We start from the raw sequence: 16,096 nt of genomic DNA on the forward strand, positions 1-16,096 counted from the left end.
GGCATAAAGTTCGCTCGACATTCGCTCGATAGGTGACTTGAGCGAAACTTAGGTAGAGAGTTCGCTCAAGTCTTGCTCGATAGGTAGCTTAAGCAAGCATCAGATAGAGATCTCACTCAAGGCTCACTCAACACCCCGCGAATAATGCAGAAAATTGAAAATTAAGATTTCCGCCATGTGGCATTATAAATATATACTTAATAAATAGTTTAGTACACCTTGAGTATTCTGAACAGTGAGATTTTGTCCCAAAGTGTATTTTTTGATTCCTTAGCATAAAAAAATTCTCTGCAGCTCTGTAGATGTAGACACGTTGCTTAAACCACATCAATTTTGGGTCATCTAATTGATTTTTTATTTTGTTGTTTCCTTTTGCTTTCGTGTCTTCGTTTCACAACAATCATGAGGAGTTATGTATATCAAACATTAGGCGATATCAAAGAGTAATGATAACTTCATTAAAATCGTTCATTGATCATGGCACTAACGTTACATTGATTTATATGTTATAAAATAAATTGAAAAGTATTTATATTTATATCATTATGAGATATCAAAATGCCTATGTGATATTATGAACAAGCAATGCAACAAGGATCCAACCAGCAATCGAGCTAGCTAGGCTATTATCCCAACAACGTACGTACTTGACTTTATAGGATGTCATCGTCATTTTATTCTTTATCAATAGAGATTGCATTAGTTAGGCCAATATATAATATAAACCCTAGCTAATGGTTAACACTAGGGGTATAATCGATCCGACTCGGTTTGATTTTAGATATATTTTAAAACTGAACCGGTATAAATTAGTTTTGAGATTTGAAATACTGATACCGCACTAGTTACACCCCTAAAGCGGTACTTCCAATTTTTTTGGTATATTATATGTAATATGTTAGTATATATAATATAGTATATAGATTATAGTATATAATAAGATATTAATAATATTGTAATATATTATAATATATATTATAATTGTATTATAGACTATAGTGACATATTATAATATATAGTGATATTTAGTTTAACTACTAATACTATAGACTATAGTAATAATATATAATTATTTATATAGGATTTTAAAATCTAATGCTATATTAATTAGTAATTCACTGGTTTTTTGTTCACCCTTAGCTAACACCAACATTAATTCAAAAATGCATACATTGCTTATGTAAACCTAAGATATCAGTACTCATTAACCCATAAAGACTAATATGCAGTATGCCTAAGGTTTACATATATAGGATGAAAAATAATTAACTTACAATTCTTTTATAAAATTGTTTTTAATTTTATAAGAAACGAAAGACAATTTAGTAAAATTGAAATTCATTTTTTTTTTATACATTAGGGGAAGGGGATCGAACCCATGATCTCTATTTTGGAGATGTGGGTCTTGAGCCATCAAACCACAAGCCCTTGGCAATTGAAATTCATTATTAATGATGCAGCATAATTGCATTAGTAACTGTAGAATAAGTTATAAAAGAGTTATAAAATCAATATTCCCTTCAACACATTATTGTAAAATGTTTCAATATTAATATTTCTATACATGGGTCACACGTACATTTATAGAGATTATCTATGATAACCTTTGAAGTAAAAAATGTGATTTCATTTCATAGTACCATCCAAACTATGATATTTCTATTCAAGGGTCACACGTACATTTATAGAGATTATATATGATAACCTTTGAAGTAAAAAATGTGATTTCATTTCATAGTATCATCCAATACATAGTTTGTCTTGTAATACAAGTGTGAAAAATTCTCGAGGACCATCCTCGATCCATACCACCTCCTCTCTAACGTCTATTGCTAACTTTGCTAATTCATGGGCTACCTTATTGCTTTCTCTACATGTATATTGTATTTTCCAATCTAATCCACTATTGAATACTCTAAAAATCTCTTCTATAAGTTGTCCATATCAAGTCCAATTCTCTTCTTTACAATTTACAACCTTTACCACCACTAAAGCATCTCCTTCAAAGATAACTCTATATATGTTCAACTTTGTACAAAGTTGCATAGCCCTCCAAAGAGCATAGATCTCAGTAGTAATGGCCTGAGATACTCTTAGCTTACTCGTGCATAGTGTAGCTAGAATCTCCCCCTTCCCATCTTTCATAATAATCACAGCCCCCATTTCTTGATTTTTTTTTTTTTGAATCAAAATAGGCATCCCAATTCACCTTCACCTCGCTACCTTTTAGTTTCCTCCATTTGGCTGCATTTCGAATTATCCCCTCAGTATTATGATTACCCCTCTGCTCCTTCTGTGCCAACTAGTACCCTTCAAGGCTCTCAATTGCTATTCTTGCAACCATACTTGAACAAGTAAATTTATCCTCAAAGATCATCTTGTTTCTTCTCAACCATATGCCTCTTAACATGACTGCTACCTTTTCTAGGTCCTCTTGTTTTAACTTATGCACCATTATTTGCCAAAAAGAAATGAAATTAATTTCACTATAAGCCCAGTTTTGCACTGGACTAACAGGTTCTGCCCAAACATCAGAGAAGCCACACAACTCCAAAGAGAGTGGCACACATACTACTCCTCTATGTTGCAGATAGGGCACAATGCACTTTTATGATCTTTCTTCTAGCTAGGCTTCTCCTTGTAGGTAGGCAGTCATTTACAACTTTTCAAATAAAGTTTTTGACCACCCTAGGTACATTTATTTTCTAAATTTCTTTCCAAAAATCACCATTGTTTGTTATGCTGGAGGGTTTACCCTTCTGCATCTTCTTTAGGCACATATCAAGATGATATGCACTTTTAACTAAAAGCATCCCTGACTTTGAGCAACCCAAGATCTATTTATCTTCGAGACCCATCCAGCCAAGAGGTATTTGGTACACCCTATCTTCATCTTCCTTAACTAACACCACCTGAATGAAATCTTTGTTCCATACACTTTTATTGCATTTATATTCCTCCAGTTTTGCTTGCCTATTCAAACAATTAAATGGGCCTTGAATGCCTCTACAAAAGGAAAGGATTACATTTGTCTTCCAATATCTTTATACTCTTATCATTCCCTACCCTCCACACTAATCCCTCTTTTAGTAGACCCAATTCTCCCCATATACTTCACATTACAGAGGGGCTGTGGCCCAACTTTGCATGTAACAGGTCCTGCTTCTTATAATACTTTTATTTTAAGATCTTTGTAGGCAATGATCTCGAGTTGGTGAGTAGCCTCCAACTTTGTGAGCATAGTTTTGTTAAAGCTATCTAGAACCTTGAATTCCATTCCTCCTACTCCTTTTAGAGCACCCATTTTATCCCAGCTTTTTCAATGAATTTTCTTCTCACTTTGTTTCTAAACCCACCACAATCTGACCATCATAGCTTAGATCTCATTACATAATCTCTTAGGTAGTTTGAGGACACTCATATGGTATGTAGGAATTGCTTGAATCATAGCCTTCAGAATGATTTCCTTTCCAGATTGAGAAAGAAACTAATTTTTCCAGTTGTTGAGTCGTTGCCAAATCTTTTCTTTTATATCTCTAAAAGTATTATACTTGGATCTCCCTATCATAGAGGGCAGACCTAAGTATTTTTCAAAATTCTCACTACTTGCTCCACCTCCTTTTATAATCATTTTCTTCAACTACTCCTTTGAATTACCATTGAAAAAAATTGAAGTTTTTTGCTTATTAAGACTTTGCCCATATGCTTGCTCATACTTCTCAAGTATCTAATTGATGCATTTCCATTCCTCATAGGTGGCTCTACAGAAAACTATGTAGTCATTTGCAAACATTAAGTGATTCACTTTTGTCCCACCCCTAGCAACTGTCGCTCTTCTTATTTCCCCTTTGCTCTAAGCAATGTTTAACATGTTACTCAAGCCTTTTGCATACAACAAGAATAAGTATGGTGAGAGAGGATCCCCTTCCCTTAATCCTTCAATGGGAAAAACTTTCTTGTCGATCCATTCACAAGCATAGAATATGTAATTGTAGTAAAACAGTTCATTATCAACTTTATCCACTTTTCACCAAAGCCCATTTTTCTTATAACAACCTCCAAATAAGCCTCCATTCAACTCGATTATATGCCTTAGACATGTCGAGTTTAAGGGTCATTCTTGGTGTCTTCCCTCTTTTTCTATTTTTCATAGAATGTAAAACCTCATATGCTACTACGATATTGTTTGAGTTCAATCTTCCTAGGATAAAAGCGCTTTGCTGCTGGGAAATGATGGTTGGCAGTATCTTTTTGGGTCTGTTTGTTAAAATCTTTGCTATGATCTTGTGGATTACGTTGTAGATACTGATGAGGCTATATTCACTTACAAGGGGGTCTTAACATTAGGGGAAGCAACTGAAGCCTGCCTGACCTTTTTAGACACTTGGGTAACAAGAGAGATGAATGAATGCCTGCAACAGGAGTTTACAAAAGGAGAGATTGAGGTAGCAGTAAAGCAGATGGGCCCTTTGAAGTCACTTGGACCAGATGGCTTTGGGTCATGCTTTTACCAACAATATTAGAGTATCATTGGTGATGAGGTATGTAATGTTGTCCTAAATTTCTTTCCGTTTTTGGGGGGGGGGGGGTGTGGGGGGGGGATAGATGATGATGCCAATAAATTTTACTTTTATTGCTCTAATACTTATATATGATAACCTAGTTTTAAATCAAATGCTATAATGCGGACGAATGAAATAAGATAAGATGATATAGATGTTAATTCCAAAAATGAAATAAGAAAAAGATTATTTTTCCTCCTTTTCAGCAATAGAGGGAATCTTTCAAATTTGAAGATTTCATGTTGAGTTTGAATTTTGATGGATATGTCAACCCTTCAACCTTAATCCTTTAGATTTTATTTGGATAGTCAGATGAGATGAGAAATCTATAAATAGTAGTGAGAGGGTTTGTAAATAGTAATGAAATAGTTTGAATTAAAATTTGCATCTAGTTTTGGAAAAGATTAGAAAAAAAGTTGAATAAAAATATTATAAAGTTAAAATATTGTTATAATATAATTTTTATTTTGAAATTGTAGTATTGTTAAAAATTAAATTATTTTTTATATTTTATATAGAACTTTTGAGAAGTTGTAATGATTAGATGAAAAAATACGAGAAAGATTGAAAAGTATTTATATTTAAATAGTATTTAAATGTTGAGATGAGATCAACTGTGTCTAAACATAAAATCATCTTGATATAATTTGACATTTAAATTATAAAATTCTTTTCATTATAAAATAAATCTAATATATTATCATAAACTACGTTAATTTGTAATTTATCATACCTCATTATTCATTCAAATTAAAATGGATTGCGACTGACCTCATTCCTCGCCGTATTTAGATGTCTAAAAGCGACTGCTGACAGCTATAATGGAAATGGAAGTCCCACTGTCGGACAAAGAGGAAAATTTTCTTCAATCTCCGCGTCAGGGCCACCGAAGAAAACGGTAATGGAAAAGGAAAATGATAAAGTTTTATGTTACGCGCTGTCCCACTCTCCATTACACAACAACTTTTGCACAAAATCTTAAACCAAACTCGGTCTCAAATCTTGGTCTTACGCCTAAGACCTTCTCACCGAACGCATCCTTCGCGTTTTTTCCTGGAAAATCTGTGTCTCCTTTTTAACGCGGCATTCCACTCTCTTTAAACCTCTCTGTATTCAGAGCTCGTTAGCCACCAAACTGACATCTTTTCTAACAAATTTGATTAAAAACAAAGACCATACCGATACCGAAATTGACTTTCGCCACACCAAACCCCACCCCCCCCCCCCCCCCCAAAAAAAAAAAAAAGAACCCACTGGGACCGTTTGATTCCAGAGAGAGAGATGTTGGAGCTGTGCTGGAGGCCATTCGAGTGGTGCTTTGGAGGGGGAAGGGTGGATGAACTTCTGTGGCAGATGGACTTGAAGCCCCACGCATCAGGGGACTACTCGATCGCCGTGGTGCAAGCCAACTCGTTTCTGGAAGACCAGGGACAAGTCTTCACCTCTCCTTCCGCCACCTATGTCGGTGTCTACGATGGCCATGGCGGCCCCGAAGCTTCTCGCTTCATCACTCACCACCTCTTCCCTCTTCTTCATAGTAAGTTAACTAATCCTTCTTAATTTCTGTTGTTTGATCGGGATATTTCAACGAAAATTATAAATGTAATTGCCTGTTTGCTTGCGTTGGGAATGTTAGAAAAGGAAAAGAAAGTCAAAACTTGGATCTTGGTTTTATGATTATCCGTGACTTGATAACGTCTAACATTAGAATTTTGCTCAACTGAGGGGGCTGGCTGGCATTGCCTTTTCCATTCTTTCAGGATTCAATCCAACAAGAAAAGAATGGTTTCCAGAATTTTTAATTTCATTTCTTGACCCCAGTTCTTAATTCGTAGCAATTAAACAGCAGTTTTCTTTAGCAACCATTTTTTAATCACAATTTTCCAATACACGGAGCTTCTTATTTGCTTAACAAATTGATTGTTTATATATTTTTACCCTCAGAGTTTGCAACAGAACAGGGTGGATTGTCCGAGGACGTCATCAAGAAGGCATTTGATGCCACAGAACAGGACTTCTTTCACTTGGTGAAGCAATCCTGGCCAGCTCAGCCGCAGATTGCTTCGGTGGGTTCATGTTGTCTTGTCGGGGCAATATCGAATGACGTTTTGTATGTGGCTAATCTTGGGGACTCTAGGGCGGTTCTGGGCCGCAGATACTCAGGACAGGCAAATAGTCCTGTGGTGGCAGAGCGGTTATCTACTGATCATAATGTAGGAGTTGAGGAAGTGAGGAAAGAAGTCAGGGCGCTTCATCCTGATGATTCACATATTGTGGTGTATACCCATGGAGTTTGGCGAATCAAGGGAATTATTCAGGTAAGAATCATGGTTAATCTCTTTGGTAGGTTGTGAGTGACTTACTTCTATAGTTAAAGTTTTCAAGTCTCTGACTGAATTTTGGATGAGAGCAATGGGGCATCTGGTGTCTGTTTCCTGCAATTTGATGTGATCTATATGTGCCACTAGCATTGTTTAGGCATATGCATGGATCAATTTGAGAATTCATTGGAGCTGATATAAGTGATATAGGAAATTTTTTTCAATTATGCAATCTTTCTGCAGCGCTGGTATGATTTACAGCAAAATTCATTTTAGAAATTCTAATACAAAATTGGGACATTCATTTTGCAATGTGATATATGGTGGAATTTTAGTGTTTAGAACAGTCCCTTTTGCCAGTTTGTGCTCTGTTGGAGTGCTCAACTGGAGATTTGCATTTTTGGCAGTTCAAATGACAAGTTCATTGTGTTCTAAAATCTTGGGTTGCTTTGACTATTATACTATAATTTGGTATACTTTTTTTCCAGTTTCACAAACCTTTCAAACCATTTCATCTCATCTCTTCTCAACATCCAAGCACCATTCAAACAAAAAAAAAAAATTCAATTTTGAATTTTCAATTTTTCAACTTTTTTATCTAATCATTACCTAATCATTACAACTTTCCCAAACTTCCAAACAAAACACAAAAAATAATTCAACTTTTTCAAATGCCAAAACAAAAATAATATTAATAAATTATATTCTAATACTCTTTTAACTTTGTAATTTTTTATTCAACTTTTTTTTTTTTTTATCTCATTTCCTGAAACTCTATAAAAATCTTAACTCAAACCATTTCACTACTATTCACAAATTATCTCACTATTATTCACAAGTTTCTCATATCATCTTATCTGTGTAACCAAATGAGGCTTAAATGGATTTTGTTATGTTTTTATGCAATTCTTGGGAATTTTATGGCCATCCCGAGTTAAGCTGGCAGGCTTCTGCCTTCCAGAGAAATTGAGCACTATTACATAAGAAACAGGCACTTTAACCCTGAGGGGTAGTTCAATTGGTCAGGCCTTGGGTTTGCTCCCCAATGGTCACTAGTTTGAGTCCCCTCAGGGCCACTGGAGATTTACCTGGCTGTTAACTTCAGGGCCCCGTGAGATTAGTCGAGGTGCGCGTAAGCTGGCCCGGACACCCAAAGATATAAAAAAAAAAAAAGAAACGGGCACTTTCATCCTTCTGGAAATTTTGTTGGTACGACTCTTATATGAGTATGGGAACAGATTATGTGCTTGATAGAGAGGAAATGAGTAACCTATAGTTTGCTTATGGGTTAACACCTCACACCTGTTGCCATGTTTAATCTTTACTCGTTAATATCTGCACTCTTGTAACATATCTTGCTTATAACGCAGAAAGTTTTCTTTCCTGTTTTTATCTGTTTTTATGTTGTTGTTGAACTTCATAAGATAACACCAACAAGAATATTGAATTACTTTTTTGAATCAGTGGCACCTGTAAGATCTCTGTTCTTTGAAATCTTATCATGCACTTATTGTACGCATAATGTAAAGTATAATTCTTTCGAAAATGATACTTTTCTAAATTCAAACGTGCTTGAATAAATCTAGAAGTCACCATCTTTTTGTGTGGATTTATTCTTCTTGATGGTTACTACCTTATTTTTTTGCAATGAAATTGTGTGAGTAATTCCAAAGACTTTTATTTGCCAGAAAGTCATTACATTTATGCTTTGATCCCTTTATAGGTCTCAAGATCAATTGGAGATGTCTACCTGAAGAAACCTGAGTTTAACAGGCATCCTCTTTTCCTGCAGTACAGATCACCCATTCCTGTAAACAGACCTGTAATGACAGCCGAACCCTCAATGGTTGTTCGGAAGTTAAACCCACAAGACATGTTTTTGATATTTGCATCAGACGGTCTCTGGGAGCATTTAAGTGATGAAGCAGCTGTTGAAATTGTCTTTAAAAATCCAAGAGTTGTAAGGGCGCCCTAAATTTTCCCTTTGCTCTCTTATTTCTCTGCGCACTTCGAGGCATATTTGTGTCTTTTACCATTGCAACAGTGTTGATAGATCTATACTTTTAATTTGATTAATAATTATTATGGTATACGAAAAGAAATTAAAATCTGCCATAACTGTTGCAGGGAATTGCAAAGCGATTGATAAGAGCTGCCATTCAGGAGGCGGCTAGGAAAAGAGAAATAAGATATGAAGACATAAAGAAAATTGAAAAGGGGGCAAGGCGCCATTTTCACGACGATATTACTGTCATTGTCATATATCTGGATCATTCACGAGGTTCTCATACCGGTAGACCCAAGGATGGATGCCCCTTTGACTGCACAAGTACCCCTGTAGATATCTTCTCCCTGAGTACAGAGATTGCAAAAGCTTAAGTTGAATTAGTATAGAATCGGAGTTCGAATTCAATATAGTAAGTTTGATACAATGTAGAATCATCATTTTTTTCATAAGTTTAAGCAAATAGAAATATGTAGAAATAATTAATTAAAAACACTGATTGCCCATGCTGATTAGATTAATGAAATATTTGCATTGGAACCTCACCGATCATATTTTTCAATGAATAATAATACATGTATAACTTTTTTGACAATCATATTTAAAATTAAGGGTATTTTTATAAAACAATATTATTTTTACAAAAATATTCTTAATTTGAAATAGAATTGTACAAAAGACTGTGAAATTGATTATATGTATATTATTTTAAAAAATACTTTAGTCACAAAGAGATTATACAAAAGTAAATCAATCTGAGAACTGCTTCAGACACAAAGAGATTATACAAAATAAACCAAAAAACTAATGTGACTTTATGGATTCCATTAGATCTACTTTATAATAAGGAAAAGTCTGAATGCAAGCAGTTTGGGGACCACATTGGGGACCAATGGATAAAATAATCCGTTTAATGAAACGGTGTATTTCAATCTAACAGAAGTGAATGTGTTGGGCAGAAAGGAAATTGAAATGAAAACACATTGTTCCACGTTTCTTCTCCATTCTAATTCATTTTCCTCCATTTTCGTTCCTTCTCTCTCTCCCTCACCCGTCGATTCATTCTCCATTCTAATGGTGAGATTCACTTCTCACCCGTCGATTCTCGTTCACTCCTCCATTAAAATTTATTTTTTTAGTCTTCTTTGTTATGAACGTTAACCCTAAGCCGATTTTTCCAAACAGCCGATTTTCTGGTTTCGAATCCTAATCCTTGTGCATTGTTGAAGTACCTGGAGATTCAGCTTCCATATTTAGAGAAAATTGAGAAGTGAGGCTCTCTCTGAGCAACAGAAGCAGACTCCGAAATTACAGATTTAGCAGGCTCTGATCTGGCATCAATGATGATTGTAGACAAAATGGCGTTCGATACCCACATGCGAAGCAGAAGACCAAGAAGATTCATCATGCCACTTTTTCTCCTCAGAGAGGGGAGAGAGAATGCGTGCAAGAGTGTATTAAATTGTGTTGGGACTCTGACAAACTTCCTCTGTTGCTTGTGTCGAGTTGAATGTATGTAAAAATTTTTGTTATCCGCTGGTAGAAGAAGACAAAGAAACTGCGGGAGGAAAACCAAGAAAGCACATTTTTTTTCTTTTTTTTTTCTTACCATGTCATCTTTCGTCCGCATTTTAGTCCGCCGTCTGCTTACATATAGCAGACCTCTTATACTAAAAGTAACTTTACAATCTAATGTACCACATCAAGACATATCAGTTTGTAGATTTACTTGTATATAATCTATTTGTGGCCAAAGTATTTTCCAATCTATAAACTGATGTGGTACGTTAGATTGTAAAGTTACTTTTATTATAAAATAGATATAATGGATTATATAAAATCACATCAATTTGTAAATTTATTTTATATAATCTTTTCGTGTATATAACAGTTTTCTTTCTTTTCCACTCAAGCAATTCGGGTATCATAATCCCGGTGATGGTTGAGCAGACTTGTTACGATATTAATGTCTAATTTCCCTCGCGTCTCTATCGAAGATAAGTGCCAAATTGAAGTGGAACCCGGCGTTATAAATTATAGAACTACTAAAAGCTTTGTCAAATTGACTTAGCTCTTCATGCTATTTGTAAGATATTTTAATTGGGTTGTATATATTTCGAAGAGTCCAAAACTGCCGGTTGGTTCCCATCACTGTTAAAGTAATTGCCCTTGCGGCAGGGCAACTAACACATGCAGCCAGCAGAAAGCCCCATAAGTACATACAACCAAACGATATGGTCAAAATCACATCCTCAGCTGCTAATATCGCTAAATATCTTCCATTCAATCAGCCAACAATATCCACAGATCCTGACATTATACAGTTTTTTTGAGCTAATTAACTTATACAATTTAGAAACCTGTCCTATACTCCATCTTAAATAAGATATAGAATTTGTTAATTCTGTCTATACTATCTCTCAGACGGTAATTTATAGAGATTTACATTATAAATAAGACTATATTAATTACAGTTGTGTACTGAAAAATTATTAATGATATAATTGACTTATAATATATGTTTCAGATCAAAATTATAATGTACGATATGATTTATTTAAAAAAATATTAGAAAATATAGACAGTATATATAGAATTCTACTATGATGTTGGAATCTATATTGTTCAAATACATTATTTAATACAGTAAGATACAGATAGATATTATATTTATTACTTTTTTTTTATCTGAAAAAACTGAGATGAACATGTTTAAAAATATTAATAAATATTATAAAAATCTATATTGGAAGAAAAATATGAGAAAAATCAGAGAATACGGTTTCAATGAATGAGAGTTTGAACTCGAAGCAACAGATAAAAGCCCTTCCACAAATCTTATCAGGGAAACATGTGGTGCTAGCGAGCCTGAAGAAAAGACCAGCAACAAAGTCTACGCTTTCATACTTCATATATACTTGGAGAAATAAAAAATAAAAAATAGTCCCCAACTGTACTGCAAGGAACAGAAACACGAAAAGACTCGGTTTAAGCACCAGACGTGATTGATTAAGAATGGGGATCGTCGAAGAAGCTCACAACGTGAAGGTGTTGGGTTTTGGCGAGCGAACCATAGTGCTTGCCCATGGCTTTGGCACCGACCAGTCTGTTTGGAAGCATCTTATTCCTCACCTCCTCGACGACAACCAACGCATCATTTTGTACGACAACATGGGCGCCGGTACCACCAACCCGGACTACTTCGATTTCCAACGCTACTCCACTCTTGAGGGTTATACTTACGACTTGCTCGCCATTCTGGAAGAGCTACGTGTTGATTCCTGCGTCTTTGTTGGCCATTCAGTCTCGGGCATGATCGGTGCCCTCGCCTCCATCTCTCGCCCCGATCTCTTCTCCAAGATTATCATGGTCGGCGCCTCCCCGAGGTTCGTACGTGGATTCATCTTCAAATTAAAAGCGCTTATATTTTCCATCCTCCTAGTTAATTAATCAAACGCGATTACCCTTTTCGAATATTTTAGCAGTTATGTCCTTTTCTTCTCGATTCAATAAAGGTTTAACCATGCATCTCAATCAATTAGATTCGATCATTTCGATGCGTTGTAAATTGGCCATTTTGATCATAACTTGTTTTGCTTTTTCAGGTACCTGAACGATGTGGATTACTATGGAGGGTTTGAGCAAGAAGATCTAGACCAGCTATTCGAAGCGATGAGGTCAAACTACAAGGCATGGTGCTCAGGATTCGCTCCACTTGCCGTGGGCGGGGACATGGACTCGGTGGCGGTCCAAGAGTTCAGCCGAACTCTTTTCAACATGAGACCCGACATAGCGCTGAGCGTGGCGCAGACCATTTTCCAAAGCGATATGAGACAGATACTGTGTCTGGTCACCGTGCCGTGCCATATAATGCAGAGCATGAAGGACCTGGCCGTGCCGGTCGTGGTGTCCGAATACTTGCATCAGAACCTCGGAGGTGAGTCGATCGTGGAAGTCATGTCTTCAGACGGTCATCTTCCCCAATTGAGCTCGCCGGAAGTCGTAATTCCAATGCTTCTCAGGCATATTCGTCACGATATTGCTTTATGACGTGCGCATTTCCTTTTGGTATCGGTTTGTGTTAGTATTTGTGGGCCGAAAATGGACTGCAATTAATTTACTTTTGCATGTAATTCAGAATGATCTATCGTTGCTTGAAGTGATCAAATAATATAAATTTTCATAAGCTATTAGAATATTTTAATTTTTCATGATGGTATAATTTGTTTTAAGATAAACTATTAGATGTTTTAATTATTTTACATTAAAGAGTTAAAATATCATGCATTTTATTTTATAATTGAAAAGGAGAGAGGATTTTTATGATCCTCTATAGAATGATTTGATTGAACAATATCTCTAGATACAATTATTTGTACCAAATATGGACACAACATCAAGTGATTGTATTTAAAAAACCTTATAACTTTTGTGTCAAATATAAGGAACACGTCTGTATGTATAGCATCTAACGTTACATGTGGGCTTCAAGAAGGATCCATATACCTAACCTATCTCTATCTTAATTATAAAAAATAAAATTCTTGATGGTGACCCAAGGGGAAGGTTGTTTTTGTTTTTTTTTTTTTTTTTTTTTTCTTGAGAAGAGATAAGATGAGATAGTTTTAGATGAAAGCTAAAAATTAAATAAAATATTATTTTTAATATTATTATTATTTTAAAATTTTAAAAAAATTAAATTATTTATTATATTTTATATAATAATTTTAAAAAAATTATAATAATAAAATAAAATAAAATATTTTTATCATCTGAATAGAATCCAATAAGTTTACTTTTATTACCTAATTACTTTAATAGTTTACATGTGCAAAGAGAAGATCGGATTGAGTTATTATGATTGTTTTTTGAGAAGTCTAAATGAAGGCAAGATGGGGACGGATTGTGCACCAATCAACTGTTTAATAAAATGGTGCGTTTTTATCTTGAGGGAGTGAATTGAATTTTGGGCGACAAAAAATTCCGTGTTCTTCTTGTTCGCGTTCTCTCTCTCTCTCTCTCTCTCTCTCTCTCTCTCTCTCTCTCTCTCTCTCTCTCTCTCTCTCTCTCTCTCTCTCTCTCTCTCTCTCTCTCCGTGAATAGGTGAGTTCCAAGTAAAAATTAATGGAGCAATATATATTCCTCCTCTCCTGATGCTCTTCAACGTGCTTTGCAGATCACTAAGTTTTTTCATGGAACAACTTCATCAGAAAATGTTAGTGCTAATCATAAAAAAGGGCCCTCCAGCAACACTTAAGTTATCTTCTCCTCCTTGAAAGAATTGAAATCACTCTGGTTTTACTTACCAGAGACGAGTGTAACCTCATTCATATATATATATATATATATAATCAAAGTTGTTACAAGAGATAAGAAAAAGATCTGTGTTGGTTACAAGAGATAAGATTTACAAGAGATTTAAAATATAAACAGAGGATTATGCCAAGCTACACCGCAACGTCTTCCAACATAAAGTCGCAACGTCTTCAATGTCTCCAACGTCAAGCTGCAAACTATTCAGTTTGAATATTATGATCCTTATCCTTATCATTCCCCCGCAAACTAGCAGGGAGATCCAACACTGCGAGTTTGTCTTTGAGAAAATAGAACCTATCAGCGGTATGACCCTTGGTAAAAATGTCTGCTTGCAATGTAGAGGGGATGTGTTGTAGGATTATGTCTCAATTTGCCACCTTTTCTCGACAAAATGGTAATCCACTTCAATATGTTTAGATCTTGCATAAAAGATTAGATTGGAGGCAAGAGCTAAAGCATTGACATTATCACACCAAACAATGGGAGCTGAGTCAAGAGAAATACATGAGCATGCATAGCTAATATACCTCAACTGTGACAAGAGCTAAGCATCGATATTCCGCCTCTGTACTAGATTTGGAAACAATCGGTTGTTTCTTGGCTGACCAAGAGATAAGATTAGGACCCACATAAACACCATAGCCACACGTTGATCGTCTGCCATCAGGGTCTCCAGCCCAATCTGAATCACAGTAGGCATTAATAGAAAAAGAACCATGTTTGTAGAAGAGGCCATAATCAAGTGTCTGCTTCAAGTACCGTAACACTCGTTTGGCTGCTGTCCAATGTGCAGAAGTGGGAGCTTGCATGTGTTGACAAAGCTGATTTACGGAATATGCGATGTCGGGGCGTGTAAGGGTGACATACTGCAAGGTACCTACGGTTTGTCTATATTCAGATGGATCAAGAAGAGGATCTCCATCAAATTTAGATAGTTTGGAACCCAAGACACAAGGAGCTTGATATGGTCAGATTCCAAGGAGTTTTACACATTATAACAAATCAATGATATACCTTGTTTGTCAAAGATGCAAATCGGAAGAGTTGTGTGTGGCTTCAATACCTAGAAAATACGTCAACTGGCCGCGATCCTTCATAGCAAACTCAAGTTGCAGGTTAGAGATAAGAGAGATAATGAAGTGCCAATCATTGGAAGTGACAAGGATATCATCCACATACACTAATAAAAACACATGAACCGAGTCTTGGTGATAGGTGAATAACAATGGGTCAACATGTGAACTATGAAAACCAAGGGAGAGCAAGGCACTAGATAAGCGATTAAACCAAGCTCGGGGAGCTTGCTTCAAGCCATAGAGGGATTTATAAAGCTTACAAACAAACTGGGGGTGTACCGAATCCTCAAAACCTTTCGGTTGTGCCATATAGACCTCTTCTTCTAAAATGCCATGGAGAGAGGCATTAGAAACATTCAGTTGCCGAATATCCCAGTTGAACTACACTACAAGCACAAGAACCATATGGACGGTAGAAGGTTTGATAACTGGGCTGAATGTGTCATGAAAATCAATACCACTTTTCTGGAGATAACCAACAGCTACTAATCTTGCCTTGTGACGGTCAATGCTGCCATTGGGTCTACGTTTGAGTTTACGTTTGAGTTTCAGTACCCATTTGCAAGGCACCACATTTTTACCAGGTGGGCGAGGGCACAACGACCATGTTTCATTCTTCAATAGTGCCTAAAATTTACTGTACATTGCTGCATGCCACTTGGGTACAGATGCTGCTTGAGCATAGGTACGAGGCTTAGATATGACCACACTTGCATGCAAAGCTCGAAGAGGGTGATGAGTAGAGTAATATAGGTTGAAGTCAGGAAAGCTACGGGGCTTAGAATGTCCAGTCTGCAATCTAGTAGTCATATGAGA

The 16,096-nt window shown here is 35.9% G+C and overlaps 2 protein-coding genes across 2 annotated transcripts; both read left to right on the plus strand.

Annotated features, from left to right (window-relative positions):
- Positions 1-5,447: 5,447 nt before the first annotated feature.
- LOC122296107 (probable protein phosphatase 2C 63) lies at positions 5,448-9,433 on the plus strand. The gene is made up of 4 exons (XM_043105540.1): positions 5,448-6,099; positions 6,507-6,880; positions 8,607-8,843; positions 9,011-9,433. The coding sequence occupies exons 1-4, from the start codon at positions 5,844-5,846 to the stop codon at positions 9,260-9,262; spliced, it is 1,119 nt and encodes a 372-aa protein (XP_042961474.1). The 5' UTR covers positions 5,448-5,843; the 3' UTR covers positions 9,263-9,433.
- A 2,367-nt stretch (positions 9,434-11,800) lies between these two features.
- Positions 11,801-13,086, plus strand: LOC122296113 (probable esterase KAI2). Its single transcript, XM_043105550.1, has 2 exons — positions 11,801-12,274; positions 12,494-13,086. Exons 1-2 carry the CDS (start codon positions 11,904-11,906, stop codon positions 12,936-12,938), a joined length of 816 nt encoding a protein of 271 aa, XP_042961484.1. The 5' UTR covers positions 11,801-11,903; the 3' UTR covers positions 12,939-13,086.
- The last annotated feature ends 3,010 nt before the right edge of the window (positions 13,087-16,096 follow it).

This window comes from Carya illinoinensis, chromosome 2 (genome assembly GCF_018687715.1).
Source record: "Carya illinoinensis cultivar Pawnee chromosome 2, C.illinoinensisPawnee_v1, whole genome shotgun sequence".
Lineage (NCBI taxonomy): Eukaryota > Viridiplantae > Streptophyta > Magnoliopsida > Fagales > Juglandaceae > Carya > Carya illinoinensis.